Raw genomic sequence first — 20,549 nt, forward strand, 5'->3', positions numbered from 1 at the left:
AGTAAGACAAGCGGTCATTCTAAACAAAAAATGATATTTTTATGACTATTACTATGAAAAGTTTTTTTAATGTATTTTTCTGTTTAGAATGAACTTAGAATCAACTCCTGTATTATTTGCCCTTTTTAACATCTCGTATAAGCTTTGGGTCCTATACTTCGAATAGGAACCGCCCATATCTAAACTATAGGGTCGATATGGTAATACTATCATTGCAATGTTGCAGAAAACTAGATTTTAGCCAACTAATGCTATCCAATAAAAGTTGGTCAAAGTTGGTGCTAGTTGGCGTATGTGCCCAACGTTGGCCACAACAATTTCTGACCTCAAAGCTAGTTAAAGTTTTTCTCTTTAATTTAGCAACGGGAGCACTAAAACTTTTATAGCGCTTTTAGCGTTTTTGTATTGCGTTTTACGACTAGTTGTTTTCAGTGAGTTAAAACTGCTGATTACTGTTGGAAATGTCGGAAATGTCAAACTCAGTTTAGTGCCAATTTCTCCATAGTCGGCCATCTAACCGACAGGGATTGATTTATAAATTAAACGTGATCTCCATATAAAATTCATGACAGATGTGTCAAAAGTCAACCACTACTCCATGGTTATGCTCGAACCTACTATGGAGAAATTGGCACGAGTTGAAAAAAACTAAACAGATTAAAACTATTATTAAAATCAATCTATCTTTTTGTGACTATGCCTCATACCACAGGTAGGTAAGCGTCCACCTTTCGGCATCGTGCTCAACGGACGCAACGGACGCAACGGATTCAGTATTCTTTGAATAGAAATTCACATAAGTGTCATAGTTAATTTTATTTCTTAATTTATTTTACAGTATTAGGTAAACTTAACTAATTTAATATGTAGGTAAATATGAAAAAGTATAAAAGATGTTTTAACTTTAAACAGTCTTTTAATGAGTTAAAATTCACAGCGAAAAGTTTTACAAAACAACAATCATATTCTTGAGAGTTGACAGAGATTGAGTGAAAAAACAACCATAGACATTCCTAGAGCGGGCGGGGACGTGTAGCTGTCATGTGTGTATCTATGGTTTGGGCGGCGATATTATTCTGAGGGAAAGGCTCGCGTTACAAAAGTTACACAAGTTTCCACCTCAAGGTATATGATTTTCAAGTATAGAGAAACGGCGTGGGCTATGCCGATGAAGTGGTCGCACTTGTGTCAATTTCTATACAAACAATACTAAATGTGTTTCCAAGAATACATCTGTAAGTATAACAAACCCAGCTGAAAGCCACTTCCTGAAAACATTACCTGAACAAGGTAGAGGTGATAAATGAGATTTTCTTTATTTTTTACTCCTTGCCCCGTAGAACCCATTTATCAGCCTCCCAAGTAGACGTGACAGGTTCGAGCCCGGCCCAGGTCGATATGTTCGGCTCTTAACGAAAAACAATCGGGGATAGGGAAGAAAAATGTGGCGAAAAAAATGAATTATGGAAAGGCGAATGTTATCTGGGAACTTTCGTTTGCAGTTAAAAGTCAAAGTACTTAAAAAAAGCTCTTCTTCACGTTATTTTGGGAGTTAGAAGAGACTTGAGTCAATGGTATTGTAATAGAAACTAGATGGAGCGTCAATGCACAAGAAACGTCTAGACAAATTACACCCCACTTCTAACACACAGCTTTTATTTTGAACTAGCTTTCCCGCGAGCTTCGCTTTGCCTTGAAAAGTTTTCCCGTGGGAATTCCGGGATAAAAAGTAGCCTATGTTCTTTCTGAGGGTCTAGACCATATGCATACCAAATCCGTTGAGTAGTTTTGGCGTGAAAGTAACAGACAGACAGACACAGTTACTTTCGCATTTATAATATTAGTTAGGATTAGTTCGGTTAGAAGATTTGGTACAATGTCATTAGGTTGAACTTAAAACGTTTTGACAGTAAACAGAATGCAAACAGTTTTTTGCTTTGTTTTTGTGTATGGTACACCGTCTTGTCAGTATACGTATACGGTTAATCTAAGCTTGCAATATCCTAATCCTAACTAATATTATAAATGCGAAAGTAACTGTGTCTGTCTGTCTGTTACTCTTTCACGCCAAAACTACTGAACGGATTTGAATGAAATTTGGTATACAGATAGTCTAGACCCTGAGAAAGATCATAGGCATACTTTTTATCGCGGTATTCCCACGGGAAAACTTTTTAAGGCGAAGCGGAGCGCGCGGGATCAGCTAGTACTTAAATATATTTGAATTTGGAATAGAACAAAGATTCCTCGTTTGACCTGTTTGTTATAATTTATAATTTCCAACATTTTATATTGTGAACTCCAAATTAACCGACGAAGTCATAAAATGAAGTGCCCATGTCCAGGGTACTCTAGAGTATGTCACATAATTATGATTGTGTCACGGTGACTCATATAAAGGAGGAGTATGTTAGTGTAGGGTGACCAAAACTCTGGTTTTCTTTGGAACTTACCTAATTTTATCATAAACATGGAAAAAAAGTTACACTCAGTATCACATTCTCACACACACAGATCTCAGATACATTCGGTATCATAATGAAAACCTTAATGTTAAGTAAAATGCAAATAAATTAATTACTATATCTCCTTTCTTATAGCAGTGGCCGTTTGTAAGTTGAAACTTCATCACATCATCATCACGTCCCTGTTAGTTAGTGCGGGTTGATGGACCCCAACACAAGCAAGCTTGTGCTGAGAGAGTTGTCGGGTAAGTGGGCAACCCTACTGTCAGATGTTTTCAAGCTGCCCGAAGGTCTCTAACTAGGCTGAAACATAATACCTCAAAATTAATGCGATCCGCCGTATGGTTAGAAAAAAAGACAAATTGCTAACGTATGGTTACCCTACACTTCGTTTCGACTCCATAATGGATGGTTCACGTTGTTATTAGAGATGACTTAACAAAATTATAACGGTCAGAGCGAGTGACCGTACACGATCGATATTTTCAAATTTAGAACTTTGTTCTCTTCGATAAAGCTGGTGGCCAGTGAGTGTCGTAAATCGTTGTTCGAGATTCGAAATGTGACGTCTAGAACTAACGGTTTTTTAAAACATTACATAAATATGATCATAAATATAACTAAATAGCCTACTTAAATACCTAAACTTACCTTCTTAAAATATAATAAAAATAAAATATAATGGAAAACAACCTTCCTAAAATAATTAACGATATTGACAACTTTGCGGTATCTAAACCATATATATGTAGTCCAGATAACTGTAAAACGTATTTGAATAATAATAATAAACACTTTAATATACTTACACAAAACATTCGGAGTATATCCTGTAATTTTGATGGTTTCAACCTCTTCTTAAACCAACTACAGGTAAAAATAGGGATTATTGTTCTAACGGAATGCTGGTTAAATAGCCCTACTAATCAAACAGTTCCAAATATTGAGGGTTACAACCAGGTTGCAACCACAAACAATAGCAACCAAAATGAAGGTGTTGTAGTTTACATAAAAGATGACCTAATTTCAACTAGTTATGAACCTACCTTTTCACAGGGAAATTGCCTCATAACAATATTAAATAAAGAAACTGCCATCGTATCAATATATCGATCACCTTCATATAAAAAAACGGATAATTTCATTGAATCCTTAAATAATACCCTAAATGACCTTTGTATGTACAAAAGTATTATTTTAATAGGCGACATAAATATTAATATAGAAAAAACTTCTGACGACAACAATGCCCAACCTTACCTGGATCTCCTAGCTTATCATGGATTGTTACCAGCTCACACGTTTCCAACCCGTAAAAAGTCGTGTCTCGACCACATCATGCTGAAAACAAATATTCAGTCAACTACTTTGGTGATTAGTCATAGCTTAACAGACCATGACTCTGCTCTACTATCACTGGATTTAAAACAACATACCACCCAAAATTTAACCATCACTAAGGTGAACCTCGAAGGTGTCACCGATGATATTAAAAATACAGACTTTCAGCCTATAATGGAATGTAATGACTGCGATGCCGCTGCAGACCTATTTACAACCAAATTGATGACCATTATTCAAAAAAATAGTAAAACCGTAAATATACCTAAAAGACGTGTCACACTGAAACCATGGGTTACTCCTGGTCTCCTAAGGTGCATTAAAAACCGAGATCGTATGCACAAAAATCTTAAATCTAATCCTAACGACCTTACTCTGGCTACAACCTACCGTCGATACCGCAACTTTTGCAATAACCTCCTAAAAAAACTCAAAAGACACTTTGAACGTTCCGAACTTGATAAGGCTAGCAAATGCAACATAAAACAAACCTGGCAGATAATTAACAATATAACTAATTATAAAAAAGTTAAATCATCATCGCGTGACCTACTGTCGTCAGCTGACACCCCCAAAAATGCTGTAAACCTGGCAAACAAATACTTCTCGCAGGTGGGTGAAAAACTTGCTGCTGCAATCAGAGACAAGCATAAAAAAAACACACAAACGACCACACCTAAAAAACAAATTCAAAATTCATTCTTGTTATTAGAAACAGATATTACGGAAATAATTGGAATCATAAAATCTTTAAAAAACACAAACTCTTGCGGCTGGGATCTAATATCAGCCAAAATACTAAAACTAAATATTCACACTCTTGCTGCAATAATTACACATATTTGCAACCTAACAATAAATACAGGCGTATTTCCAAACGCTTTCAAAAAATCAATCATAACACCGATACATAAATCGGGGGACAAATACAACATTAATAACTACAGACCAATCTCAATATTGCCTACTTTATCAAAAATCATAGAGCGTGTCATAAACAATCAACTTATTAAATACCTAGAATCATACAAAATCCTATCAGAAAACCAATACGGCTTTCGAAGCGGCAGATCCACCTCTGATGCGGTCTCTAAATTAACTGAATCTATAGTAGCAAGTCTGGACAAGAGTGAAAAATGCCTAGCAGTGTTTTTGGACCTTCGTAAAGCTTTTGACACCATATCAATTCCTATCCTACTTGAAAAGTTAGAGTATCTTGGAATACGAGGACTGCCGTTGAAACTACTTTCCGACTACCTCACAAATAGAAGCCAATGTGTAAAACTATTTAACTATACAAGTGATTCTTTGCCAGTAAACTATGGTGCCCCTCAAGGCAGTGTATTGGCTCCGACGCTATTCTTAGCGTATATAAACGATTTATGCGATCTAAATATTGCCAACGGACAAGTAGTGTCTTTTGCTGACGACACAGCACTTGTTTTCAAAGGTGTAAACTGGAACAATGCGTTTGAAAATGCCCAACGCGGAGTAAATAAAGCTATCGAATGGCTAGACAATAATCTCCTGAGTTTAAATGAGGAAAAAACTAAATACCTTACATTTTCCATCACGGATAGATCACAGCCGAAAGCTAATAAACACAAGATAACCATACACTCTGGCTCCTGCCAAGATCCTCCTTCATCTAGCTGCGTAAACTGCATTGACCTTGAAAATGTGAAATCTATTAAATACCTTGGTATAATAATAGATAACCAACTAAACTTTAAAGAACACATAGCTGCGCTGTCAAACCGTACTCGGAAACTAATAGTAATTTTTAAAAAACTTAGACATATTGCAGAAGTCAACCACCTAAGATTAGTATATACATCTCTGTGTCAGTCAATTCTAACTTATTGCATTGGAGTATGGGGCGGAGCGGCTCAGACCCATCTGATACGACTGGAGCGCGCCCAACGAGCTCTGCTCAAAGTAGCTCACTTTTTACCAATGCTGCACCCTACCTCACAGGTATACAATAAAGTTCAAGTCTTAAGTGTGAGAAAACTGTATGTGCTAAATATAATAACAGGCCAACACAAAAAATCACCAGACACCAATCTTAAAGACAAGCGGCGAAAAGATTTAGTTTTCAACATTGCTAGATGTAATACTGTGTTTGCACAAAGATTTAAAACATTCTTAAGCGCTCATGTTTATAACAAATTAAATAGAATATTAAACATTTATAACTGTAATAACTTAGAATGTAAACAAACTGTGCATAAGTATCTGTTAGAAATTAGCCAAGTAGATACGGAAGATCTACTGCATACAGCTAAATAGTGAGTGATACACCACACAACACAACATACATCCAAACACAAACATACCCACACCCACACACATACACACACACACACACACACACACCCACACACACACACACACACACACACACACACACACACACACACACACACACACACACACACACACACACACACACACACACACACACACACACACACACACACACACACACACACACACACACACACATACCACTTCAAAAACATCTGAAAATAATTTATACCACTAACTAAACAGAAGCTACTGAGCACAACATGTACGGTATTGTCTTAACGTAACTAAATACTTCACATACAAGGCTTATTTTTATATATTTTTTGTATCACAAGTTTGGGGCACCAGCAGCTGTAACACAGGTTTCCACCTAGTACGGTTGCTGGAAGCTACATCATATCTGTATAAATACAGCCTACTTTGTTTTAACCATGCATATAGATATCCACTCAATTGTACAATAGCATTGTAAGTTGTGTTAAATTTTGAAATAAAAATATATTCAAATTCAAATATTCAAATATGTGATATTATTTTACTGGCCAGACACTGACTGAACTCGAATATACAGGGAGTCTTTAGTTTGTCTCTGCCTTTCCAACGGGACGATACAGACAGACATTGGCTTTAAATCATATACTTTTGTGTATATAATAATTAATTTAAATGGTTTTCCAAAAGGTAAAACAAGAATTATAGGCAACTTATATAGACTGATAGCTTATCTGAGTGGGTAATATTTTCACCACGGTGACAGACCCTGTACCAGCCTAATGTTGGTGACCGACACGCTTAGATGAATACTAATTATTAATTTTAATTGATTAAGTAATTCCATTGCTTTGTATTATTATGTCACTGTCCACTTGCTGTTTGAGTGAAGGTCACTGATGCCTATCTTACAGCTTATAACCTAGTTTACGAATCAGAGTATTACACTGAAATAATCACAGTTCATCAAAGTCATACTTTAACATAATCCCATGCTTGTGCTTCGCAATTGTTTATGTACCTACTTGTAGTATAATATAAGATATAAGCAACATAGGTATAATTTCCATTTAATTTTATCTACTGTGTCTACCTTTTGGCCAATAAAGACTTATTTCTATTACTATTAATTTATACGCAAGTACATTTGTGTTGTTTTTCAAAAGAAAAAATGCATTTTAGCCACATATTTTGTCAGTTCTAATCCGTTGTAAATACAACCTAAAACCTCAAGAACTTTTAAGCTGAATAAGTTAAATTAAGTTCATTGTAAAAGGCTTCTATTCGAGTAAGTACCCAATTCAGTTTGATAATCCTTTCGTTGGAAAGCGATTTAATCGTTCTTAAAACATACTGTGACGATGACGACATAATGCGGTGAAGTATTACAGAAAGTGGGTTGGAAATGTTAAGTTAAAAGTTATGTTTTTAGTCAAGGGCATCGAAAGTTGAAGAATTCGCAGGATTTATAACTCACCCAAAGCACCGAATACAAGCTTATACCTACCCAACTATCACCCAAGTGGGGTATTCCTTATATATATAAAAAAAAACAAATGAGCCCCTTTACGGTAAATACACATGGTCCAAATTCAAACCATCTTCCAAATTCGAACGTCAAAAAAACAAAAAAGGGCCGCAGGCAGGTAGAAATCCCGGCACAAAAGATGCGTTCCGTTCAACAGACAATACTCTGCACCGACGAAAAAGTCCGGAATCGTCAACAAAAGCGTCCAATGAGTTGTATGTGTAAAGGCGTAAAGTTCATTTCTGTCTGCATGTAATCGATACTAGCGCCACTCGGGATAGTTTGGCTTCGTATGGGACTTGTTGAATTTGGGAGCATAAATTTTTACGGCCCCCAAAAGTTTACGTTCGGGATGTGTGGTAACGGAACGCAATGAATGCACATTTTTAGGTTAGTTTCCGTCCGATGGCGTCCTAGGGCGATGCGTCTGAGTTTTTAGTGTTGTTTTTAATCAGTTTCAGTGGTATTCTGTGTGAAAAGTGCTTGTGTTTTCGTGTCTTTGGATTGATTATAACTTTATCAAGGTATTGTAAGTGTTTTCTAAGGTTGGAAGTTAGTTTGTTGGGCTAGAACTTAGTTTTAAAGTGGGTATGGATCTACTGATCGATAGTTTTTTTGTTGATAATGCAGCGGAGTGCGTTCTGTATCTAACGTTGCATGGTTGTTGGTTTATGATTTCTGTATTAGAGATAAGTAGGTGGTTGTGCCATAAAATATATTTTATATCTGTATTTGAACTCACTACGTTTTGCCTACAAATTCAATGTTTTGTTTACATACTTACTTACCTTTACCGATATCATGAGATATAGGTAACGTGTAAGTATACGTTTAAATCTATGACTTCAAGATTATTACATTTAAGTAAATATACCGAATTCGCTTTTCTGATTAAAATCATATGAATTGATGATTTAAATACTTATAATATAATATATAGAACTAAGAATAGGTGCTGTAATGTACTTACTGATGTAAGTACATAATATATCAAGTTTGTATATAGGTGAGTATTATTATATAACTATAAGTAACCTATGAACATGAATCAGATAGTTAGATAGAACACTCCCTATTAGTCCACCAAAAAGTATAATGAAATTTACAAGTTGTAACTTAATTAGGGTACAAAAGGCGTTCTTTCAGATAGATTTCATATGAAACTTATGTATATTGATATTTATTTCATGCCTAATTAAAACGAAATTTGTCAAGTCTTGTATGTAACTTGTATATAAATATTGTATAGGTACATATCGCTAATACGACCTACAGACAACTTTGCCTAACCAACCCTTAATTATATTAAAATTTGGTTACAAGTCTTCAAAGTTAATAGAATTGGGCTTTTGCGTTCGAAGCATACCTAGCTACTTACACACACATTAAAAACATGTAGGTAATAGGTAGGTATACTTAGGGTCTTGAATGTTTTGTGATCCACATGAGGACTAAAATATAATACATAAAATGTCCAATAATATAAAATAATACAGGGAATAATTGTTATTTAAACGACGTAAATCATACGTTTTTTTTTTCAAAAGTCTCATGATGATTACACTTGCAACTATTGCAAGTCTTTTGTCAACTGATCAGTTCCTTCTAGTTATGAATTTGCATGTAAAGCTTATGTGAAGGAATTCCATCATTACTTATCAGTTATCAGTTATGATGGAATTCCTTCAAAAAAGCTTTTATATTTACATAGGTATTATACAGGGTGTTGCAAAAAGGGTATACAAAGCCGAGTCGGGCTTAGAATACCATGCTGCACATGTAGGTTTCGGCTTAGTATACCCTTTTTGCAACAACCTGTATATATATACACAGAACACATTTCTACATTAAAAATATCAAATTGTAGTATCTAGTGAAGCGCCAAGTTAAATTAAAAGGAGAAAGTAAAAACGGAAACTTAACTTACTCAAAGAAAACGAAGAGAAATTTAATATTCATTACGAACAAACGTTTGTGGTTCCGATGAAATGGGGCATGAGACGGGAAAATGTTTCCAGATATTTATTTTAAACGCTAGACCGAAAAAAGATGCTATAATATAAATATAGAATAGAATAGAATAGAATAGAAAAACTTTATTCGACACAAAAACAACAACATGGACAGTAAAACAGGTAACAAAAATACTTAATTACTAGAAAAATAAATATTAATAAATTAGTAGGTAGGGTACACTAGGTGCTAGTTGCTGCTAAGTGTCGAAAAGGACTCAAGACTCAGCATGTGCTATAATCCCGGGGACTATAGCGCTGGTTTTCAGCTGGATCCTTTGCGAACGGAACGCCGTAGAGTAGGAGTGCGATCGTTTGAATTAACCAATTACAAAGCATACAACAAAAAATAAACAAACAAGTAAGTGAACAAACAAGTGTTAGTTAGGTACTACAATAAAAGATATTATAAACAGTGAAACAACAATTATACATTTAGATTTAAGGGTAGGTTTAACATTTTGTGTAGGCACATACATATTATATAGGCATTAACCAAACTCAAAAAGATGTAGGTACTCATGGAATACTTCATGACTGCAACTTTTGTAACAAGATATAAATATGTTGGGACATCTCACACACGGCCATCCGACCCCAAGCTTGGTAGAACCTGTGTTATGGGTGTCGGACAGCTGATATATCTACACAAATACATAGCTATATAGATACATACTAAATATAAATATCAACACCCAAGACCCGAGTACAAATATCTGTCTTTTGAACAAATATCTGCCCCATCCGGGAATCGAGGACCTTCGGCATAGCAGTCAGGGCCACTAACCATAACCACTACACCATTCAGCCATCCATTATGCTCAGCTACCTCCAGTGTCACTGTGACGTGCCACTTATGAGACACCCTGTATGTATGATACATAATGGCGTCCGCTCCCAATTTTCACCTCAATCGTGATAACACGACACAAATTCGGCGCGAAATAATCTCAATGATCTTTCATTTCTTAATTGAGTTGATGCATAACAATGTTCGTCTAAATGGTCGACAACCAGCAGTTAATAAAAGCGATCCTAAATGAATTTATTCAGGACGCTGCCCATTTCTTCAGAGAAAAACGTTTTGCTTTCTGAACATAGAGTTTGGGAGAAGTGACTTAGTGCGCCTTCAAATTTGTTGAGCAAAGGCGGTCGCGTTACTAGAGGGGGTATCGCGAAATCAATACGCAGTAAAATTTATGAAGTAATTAGTGTCAAATTCAATACATTTTGTATCCAAATATCATTCACAAAACAATTTTGCGATCGAAACGATTTGAGAATAGATCGATAAATTGAAGAGCGGCTATAGCAAGTCTTATTCAGTAAACTTCTTTGTATTTTCGTCATAATTATAAAGCCTAGGAACGGACAGGAGTTAGTAATAAATATTGAACACCAACAAAAAAAAATATTTTTCTACGATGAATATGAAAAATGCATTTTACTTCTCTCTATTCTATTCTATTCTATTCTCTGTGGGGGTAACAGTACCTGCACATGGCTCTCTCGAATGGAACCTTTGTGCATATCCCCAAGATCTAAACTGCCTTCCTAAGCTTGGACCATTTTCCCACCACGCTGGTCCACTGCGGGTTGGTGGGTTCACATATCTAGATGTGCTAAATCTAGATATGCAGGTTTCCTCACGATGTTTTCCTTCACCGTAAGAGCGATGGTATACATTGTACTTAAATTCAGAAAAGAACTCATTGGTACATGTCAGCGCCGGGATTCGAACCCGCATCTCTGGCGTGAGAAGCGGGCGCTTACCCGACTGAGCTACCACCGCTCTTACTTTTGAATGCATATTTTTTGTCGTGCTCTCTTCCACTGAAGCCAGTGTTCCGGCCATAGCCCTGTTTAATATTAAACGATTCTCCTTTGATGATGTTATCACCATTTAATTACGTATTTAATTTCGCCAAGGAAAAAAGGCAAGGCCTGAGCTGTTGACGTGAAAGAGATAGTTTAGATAAGAAATGTTAAGGCCTCCTTGTGCCGAATTCCGAGATTTTTCGGCAAATTTTCGAGTAAAATCGGTAGTTTCTTGAGTAAGATTGCGGGGAATTAATAGTCCTGTATTTAAGAATTAGCATCGCTTTATTGTTGGTGTTAAATATATTTATGCTTATATATTAATTAGGAGGGTGAAATTGGAAGATATTAATAATTATATATGTGGGGATATCTCACACACGGCCATCCGACCCCAAGCTAGGCAGAGCCTGTGTTATGGGTATCGGACAGCTGATATATCTACACAAATACATAGATAGATACATATTAAATAATATCAACACCCAAGACCCGAGTACAAATATCTGTCTTTGAACAAATATCTGCCCCAGCCGGGAATCGATCCCGGGACCTTCGGCTCGGCAGTCTTATGATACATGAAAACTGCCGAACCGTTAATGCAATTCCTTTCTCTAATCCAACAATAATTTCCTTCTTTCCAGATGGCCCGTTCCCTACAACGCGCAATGTAGACGGCCCAACAATGGCGATCTTGCCAATGTTTGTCCCAATATTGGCCGGAAGAAACAGGCTTGTGTTTGTGTGTGTGTTGGTGCTAGTGTTGGTCAGTGATGGTGCTAGTGGGAAACAAATGAGTGAGACGCTGCAGAGGGCGTTGTCGGCGGTCCGGGGACCCAGTCCTGGAGCCAAGAAGCTGCTCAACATTCCTGAGGATGGAGGTGAGTGGAATTGTCTGTCACTAACTTACCATACGGTAGAACGGTTCCTTCTACTAGCATTATTGAGCATTTAAGGCATTAGGCTACTAAATATAAATGTTTTTTCCCTTATTTTTTACCTATATATATATAAATCGTATGAAATAACCCATACATCGACTTAATTTAAACAATAATGACAACACACAAACACAATGTTAACGTTCAACATAATTTAGGCTCCCCTATATTTTAGGCTAGGTGTAGGGATACACCGACTACGGGTTAAATAAGGTTTGACATACGTAACCCTCAGCCATAGTAAGTTAGCTTATCTCCTTTAAATTACACAGTCATGTAACTTCTGCCACGGAACGGGTCACTGTTTAAAGAAAGAATAAGTTTTAAACGTCTTCTGCAATCTTGGGCGTTCTGTGCCATTTTATTTTCCCGCAACACAATTCCATTAGCTAGGAATAACAGAGAAACACCCGCGTTGCAGCTAGTTACAATAACTGGGTAATTTTCAATTTGACCAGCGACCGTTTAGTTGGCGAAATGACCAGCTTTTCTTGCTAGCGAATGACTGCCGCATTTTGCTGTGTATGTAGGTTTTACTTTTATGTTATTAAATGAAATGAAATGGATTCAGTATAAAAATCTCTAATGCGACTAAAATAAGAAATCTTTTATTTTAAAAAACAAATTACAGATTAAAAATACTTTACCCATTATATAGGGATTTTTCTTTTTCATTTCGTAGGTGTGGTCTTAAAAAGACCAATTACCATAATGCCAAAACCAACTGAACTTCAAATCAGTATGCAAAACACCTAATAGTATTGTCTATCTAATCAAAAATATCAAAGAGGAAATCGGTCTTATGACTTACACACTCGTAGATACTCGTACACAGTACAGAAGATGTTAGACGCTGTCAAATTGCGTATCAAACATCATTAAAACGTTGTGGTATTACAGAAAATGTTTAGTTTACTACATGACATAAACTATAAACTAAACTAAATATTAAATACTTTCCGACTTAACGTAAAAAGGGTCCAAGTGCTCTTAAAACCTTACAACGGTATTTACCGACATCCAAAGCTACCGATGGCTAATATTTACCAAACTATTCCTAGTTTAACTTTTAACTGTCTGTTTACATATTTACCTTAACATTTACCAGGTCAGTGAGGCACATGTCAGCACCGTCTGGCCAGTGTAAACACGCCTTTATTTATAGGGATGTGTTGTGTGTAGACGTAGCTTTATATTTATAGGTCGTTGTGAAATGTATTGATAAGTTGAGATACAATATAGCTACCCTTTGAAGTCTGGAAAATATGAACCTATTACGACAACGACGACGTTACACTACTTACACTCATTGACGTATAAAATACTCACAAGCAATGAAAAGGTTTCAGTGACAATAGCACCAATACATTATTTATTTATTTGATACTTTATTGCACATTACTCCTAGACGAAAAAGACTACTTTAAAAACGTAAATTATACACATGTGCAATAAATAAATAGTTTGAACAAATTCATAATTAAATGTTCTTAAAAATTTGTTCATTTTGATGTCAACATTTTGTAAGTGGGACTTTTTAATTTTCTGAGTGAATTTATCCTCGGGTGTTATCTTGTTATGATTATGAATACAAATCACACTAAGCGGTTCTTTAATAAGAAATTTTTAAGGTTGAATTACAGAATGTACAAAGATTTATAAAGTACACATTTGCGGAAATTCTTAGAATTCTTCCGAAAGTTTTCCCCAAAAGCCAGCCATAGAGTTGAGAAATGTCTCACTGTAATGTCGAACAAACAGGCCGGGGGCTAACGTTGTATTTAACCCACGATCCAAAAAGAGGAGTATTACAAGTTCGATTTGTATGTACAAATGTGTGCCTGTGACTTCAAATTCACACCCCTGACAATCACACATGATTATAACCTATATTTTTTTTAACCACACTTAATTAAACTTCTATTTATCTATCTATCCATGCCATAAGCGGCGACAGACAGATACATTTCAACTCGAACTTTATACACCTATTTTTTTGCACCGTGGTTAACTCCCGGACTGCCCTAATGCAGTTCCGCACAATACGTATTTGAATGAGATGAATGGCTCAACTCTCGGCTTCTACAACGTATATTGGTAAAACGTACTCCATCTTACTAAACCCAAACTGTTCAATTTTGACCCTTATGACCCATAAATTAGGAACCAAGTAAAAGCCCCAGTCACTCGCAGTACAATCCGACATCCTTCCTCTTACCAAAGAACATAAGCTAAAAGATATTGCTACAAGGCTTGGTAAAGAAATTTCGAGAAAGCTGTAAAATGTTTAAAATTTTGGCAAGACTTTGCAGGCCTGATTTAGATGGGATGACTGTGTTACATGGGTAGGTACGTGTAGGGATTATTGTGCCCTAGATTGAACTCAGTTAATACTAAGCCGGCATTATACAGGGTGTTGCAAAAAGGGTATACTGAGCCGAAACCTACATGTGCAGCATGGTATATCTAAGCCCGAAACTGAAATCAGAATTTGAAAATTCACGAAAAAAAAATTTCATTTTCCATAGAAACTTTGTTGGTCACGTGACTTTTACTATGGAAAAAAATATTTATTTTTCGCGTTTTGCCAAATTCTGATTTCAGTTTCGGGCTTACATATAACATGCTGCACATGTAGGATTCGGCTTAGTATACCAATTTTGCAACACCCTGTAGTCCTTGAAATATAGCGTGATACGAGTATCTGACTGCTGTCATTAAAACGAGACCCGTGTTGTTTTGTTTTGGATGACGTGTGTGATGTCTGTCAAATAGGAACAAAAATTTATACCTACTATAAAATCAAACTATAAGATTCTTTAATGACATGTACCTATTGTGTCACCGAACTAATATAAACGCTTTTTCAACAATTTCCAAAACAGATTCAGAATGCTACTACCTACTGGGAAGGCACACATGATCGAGTAAAATTTCAGCCATTTCGTACATTTTAAGTCAACCTTCTGTTGCGAAAAAGGTCAGAAACCCTTTGGATATTAATTCGTTTTATAAAGAGCCTTGTGTCGATAGAATTAAGTATTCTCAGGCAAGTATTAATCGGACCAATGTGTTTTTGTCACGGGAGCCGAGGAAAGGGAACGCGAATGTATTCTGGATCGTTTTGTGGATCGGAACGCATTATTCGTAAATATGTCGCACAGAGAGGCGTGTGATCCTATTTAATATCATAAATGCGAAAGTAACTGTGTCTGTCTGTCTGTTACTCTTTCACGCCAAAACAACTGAACGGATTTGAATGAAATTTGGTATACATATGGTCTAAACCCTGAGAAAGAACATAGGAAATAGGAAACTTTTTAAGGCGAAGCGAAGCTCGCGGGAACAGCTAGTCTGAAAATAATTGACTGTATGACCTTAATTTTAATTATTTTTAATTAAATCATCAGCATCAATCTCAAAGTAGGATAACCTTCCAAACGTTTAGTTCCGTCCTTTTGGTGTGGTAGTAAGTTGCCGTGTCGTTTTATTTTTCTTTAAACAAAAAAATACATTGTACCTATATGTAATAGAGTGGCATAGTTGCTTTTTAACATAGAAGGTACAGAATAACCCTTCAGCTCATAGATAAACAAGCTTTAGCAGAAGCCTCGAAGCCTTTTGGCGCCGCCGCATACTAAATATGGCACTATTTGTCTAGTCTTTGCACTTTACACTTTACTTTACATTTTGTAACAGTTATGATTTTAGTGGAATTCGGCACTGAACATAAAGCCAATGGTTTTTAAACATTATCATATCAGTTTTTCATTTTTTTCTTTCAACTATCCAAATGCAGCTAAATTTAGTAATAAAAAACTATCAAATATATGTGAAATGAAACTGTAATAATTAAACAGAACCCGAATAAGTTATTTGAAATCGAACCCAAATTGTGTTTCGCAGAAAGAAATGCCCCGTGTCCGCTCGTGGGGTCTAAATAGGTTCAATTGATTTCTGGACTCAGACGAATGGGGGTATTATGTGTGTTCCCTTCGGTTTCCGATACAAGTGTGAGTTTTCTTACTTTATTCTCGATCAACGTAAAGTTTACTATACTTCAATAAATCTGTAAAAACAATAAAAACTTGGTATAAAAAAACATAGATGATTATATTATGTTTTTTATTAGAAAGAAATATAGATTGAAAGGGTCAACCATCTACTTATGTTATCTATTAAGTTTCATATACATAGAAAATATAGAACAAAACACTTATTTATTTAATTTTTTGTACTTACAAAAAATAGAGATATTACAAAACACAGGTTAACAGACTTCCAATAATAACAAGCCAATCTTATTCTATCGTGGAGAACACAAAGTTACAAAGGTAACGCATATGCGTAAGTATGTTACAGAGCTCTTCATTCTGAACAACTTTTGTTATACCTTGGGATAAATCGAAAAAAAAATGTTTGTTTACGAGACACTGTGTATGGGGAGTAGATTTTTTTTTTTCAAGAATATCCCAAGGTCATTATAACAAAAGTTGTTCAGAATGAAGAGCTCTGTAACCTACTTCCGCATATGCACCTACGAAAGACTCACCCTGTATTATCGTACTTACCTAATTCCCGTTTCCCAAAGAAACCATCCAATAAATGATTACCATGGAAATCTAATTACAATCCTTCACTGAAGTTATCTTAGAGAGCCTCTCCCAAGACTTGTATTTACCAAACAGATACGAAACAATTCACTTCAACAAAGTGGAGAGTCCCCAAAAATTCCCAATTCCGATGTTAACTGAAAACTTGTAATTGGATGATTAATTAATAGGCAAGTGTAAGGCTGGTTCACCAGTTAAAGCTATACTAGATAGGCAACGATGACGTAGTAAGGTTTATATTGTTTATGGAAGTGACAGTTTTCTTATACTGATGCGGTCTGTACAGTGCCACAAACTTATCTGTTCCGGTGAGAGCGAACTAAATTGATCCATATCTCATTACTTACTAATGAATTGTATATTATAAAAGATTAGATGGGTTTATTAACACCGCAAGAGCGAATTAACAATACGAGCAAACATAAAATCTTATAGAATTATGAAATATTAGACATTTATGTGAGCTGTCACCGGAACAGATAAGTTTGTGGCACTATAACCTTAAATTAACGTTAGGATGCATAAATACTTATTTCCATTGACATACTCGTATAATATAATACTTGACTTGTTTCAAATTAAATCAATTTCCAATAAGTATTTATAATCGAATCGTACAAAAAACTTTACGCAAGAATCCTCAAATATATGTACCTACTTGAGTTTATATCCTTACTAATATTATAAATGAGAAAGTAACTGTGTCTGTCTGTCTGTCTGTCTGTTACTCTTTCACGACAAAACTACTGAACGGATTTGAATGAAATTTGGTATACATATGGTATAGACCCTGGGAAAGAACATAGGCTACTTTTTATCCCGGAATTCCCACGGGAAAACTTTTTAAGGCGAAGCGAAGCGCGCGGGAACAGCTAGTTAAAAATAAAGATTTAAAATTACCTGGTTATTTACGTAGTAAATACGTACGTCGCGTCGTCAACTTTAATACGAAAATAACATAGTTTAAGCTCACTCTGGACACTGTCCCGTACACAAATGAATTAAGCCTTCGTTTATGGGATTTATTTTGTTCGAACCCTTTATTTATTACAAGATTAGCCGAAGGATCGCCGAATACGACAACTTTCTAATGACAAATGTCACTTCTAGTTAAATTTTCGTCCGCCAAGTTTTGATTTACTTCATTTAGGGGATCAAGTTTTTAATTATGTCAAATGATTGTTTGGGTATCTGTCGGAATAAGTTTGGGATTTCGGGTACTTTTCCATTTAATTTGGCGGATTTATGAAAAACATTATTTACAGGAGCACGGTTATTGGATAGTGTAGTTGGTGAAATCTGAAAGCTGAAGTGTTGATGCACAGTATGCATGACACATTATCAATTAAAAATCCATAAGCAGTGTCGCTCGCCTGTCAAACATCAGTATCCATAAAAGTTACTTCAGATTTGTCAAGCGGGTGTTGAGCGGGTGACGCTGCTACTGACGTCAATTGGTAACGTTTGGTAGTGATACCTAACCCCACAGCTCTCAATTGACCCATTAAAGGTAGCGTGGGACACCCTTCCTCTGAAATCCGAGGACAGTACCTATAGTGCAGCGCTAACATTCGCTATCCAGAAGTCAGATACAAAATTATATACTAGCCTTCATTAATAACAGCGCCGAATGAATAATAAATGAAATTGAATTTTCAAACAAACGTTGGTTCATTAATGTAGTTAATACAACTAACTCTGCACAGCGCGGCGCCTGCATTGCTAACAATGCAATACGCAATCGGATACGTTTTGTCATAATAAATAACAAACATACCGGGGTATTAATGTTGCACACAGTAATACAACTCAATACATGATGTATTGGATACTGGATGGTACATTTAGGGCTGATTTTTCAATAGTCAAATAAAAGTTGTCTGGGAAACAATTCTAATGCGGTCGCGTCTAAATGTTTGTATTAGACAGTAACAGTTTTATTCCTCAGATATGATAGTATTTATAAGATGTTATAGGTACTTTGAAAAAAAGGGGATGATAAATTAATATTTTTTACCTATACCTATATCAAATTTTAAAATTTAGAATTGTTTTTTTTGTCCATCCCATTCTCAAAGAATGTAGTTATTTATGCATAAAACGCCGGTACAATAAGTTTAGCTAAATCGAAAAAAAAACAGAAACGACGATGACTATACAAACACAAACAAGCTAGCTAGCTTTAAGCTTAGGGTTTCTCACTACGGCGAAAAGACTAGCTACATTAATTCATATTTTATTTTAGTTTTTTTCTATTCCAAATGGCCTTACAGTGCCTTAGACCATGTGAAGAGTGACCCTACTGCCATCTCATCGGGCTACTCAATGAACGTGTCTCCCGGCCCAGTATATCATCTCAGACTGAATTATCTAGGAAATAATTTAGTTCTGCACGGAAGCATATTACGGCGTTCGAGATTAATGCTTTCAATCCGGCGCTATTCTGGGATGGGGTTCTATTTACTACTTGAGCTTGCTAATTTTCACACGTATGTTGTTCAACCTTAGCAGTGGAACTCTAGAGCGGTTAGCAATAAAGCGATTTACAAAAACTACCCTCAGACCTGGACTAAGGTTTGTCACCATGGTGAAAGGATGGGCCGGTCAGGTTAGCGTCAGACGCTGGCTACCCAGGGAGCGCGGTATGTGTTATTTGGAACTGTGGGTGTTCAGTTTAATAAATTCATAGTAACTAAGTCTCATATATAGTGCTCATAGATGGCGCTGTAGGTAGTCGTCTAGATCGCGGTATGGTTTCGTTTTAGCTGATGTCTTTATTTTTGTGTATGAGTTTGTAGTAAAGTCCTCGAAAACAACCAATAAACGACTATATTCTAAGATACGAGGTTTTATTGTGATATGGTTCTTAAAAGCTTATAATTAGAGTTTACAGTGGGGTTTCCACCACCGAACATTAAGCAATTAACAATCCACAAGCAACGTCGCTTTCCTATCAAATCTGACGTAGTTTTTATCTGACAGATCGTAAGACAAACGAGCGACGCTGCTTAAGGATTGTTAATTGCTAATGTGTCGTTGGTGGTACGGTAGCTGGTTTAACATCATTGTAGACGTCCTTTTGTCCATAATTATATCCTACTAGCTGTTCCCGCGCGCCTCGCTTCGCCTTAAAAAGTTTTCCCGCGGGAATTCCGGGATAAAAAGTAGCCTATGTTCTTTCCCAGGGTCTATACCGTATGTATACCAAATTTCATTCAAATCCGTTGAGTAGTTTTGGCGTGAAAGAGTAACAGACAGACAGACAGACAGACAGACAGACAGACAGACACAGTTACTTTCGCATTTATAATATTAGTTAGGATAGTTAGGATTAGTTAGGATAGTGGCCGTATTTATTTAGGGTCCCGTGCACCAGAATACCGCTCCCGGCTCCGTACACAGAATAATCCGAACACGAATATGAACAAACGTGTTAAGGAATAAATTAAGACTCCTTTGATACACTGTGCCGGTATTGTTATTGCATTGTTCTAGACTTCAGCGCTAGTCTAGCTTAGACTTTACGC

At 36.1% G+C, this 20,549-nt stretch overlaps 1 protein-coding gene across 2 annotated transcripts in view; it reads left to right on the plus strand.

Moving 5' to 3' along the window:
• Nucleotides 1-20,549, plus strand: part of LOC105382892 — a 531,219-nt gene that overhangs the window by 166,025 nt on the left and 344,645 nt on the right. The window contains exons 1-2 of one of the 2 annotated variants that reach the window (XM_048630756.1): nt 8,029-8,162; nt 12,113-12,349. In XM_048630756.1, coding sequence (XP_048486713.1) covers nt 12,154-12,349 — 196 coding nt within the window. In that variant the 5' untranslated portion in view covers nt 8,029-8,162; nt 12,113-12,153. Of the gene's footprint in view, nt 1-8,028; nt 8,163-12,112; nt 12,350-20,549 lie in introns of those variants that run through there. The other variant, XM_038110292.2, reaches the window with a different exon arrangement.

The sequence above is a fragment of the Plutella xylostella genome, chromosome 27 (genome assembly GCF_932276165.1).
Source record: "Plutella xylostella chromosome 27, ilPluXylo3.1, whole genome shotgun sequence".
Classification (NCBI taxonomy): Eukaryota; Metazoa; Arthropoda; class Insecta; order Lepidoptera; family Plutellidae; genus Plutella; species Plutella xylostella.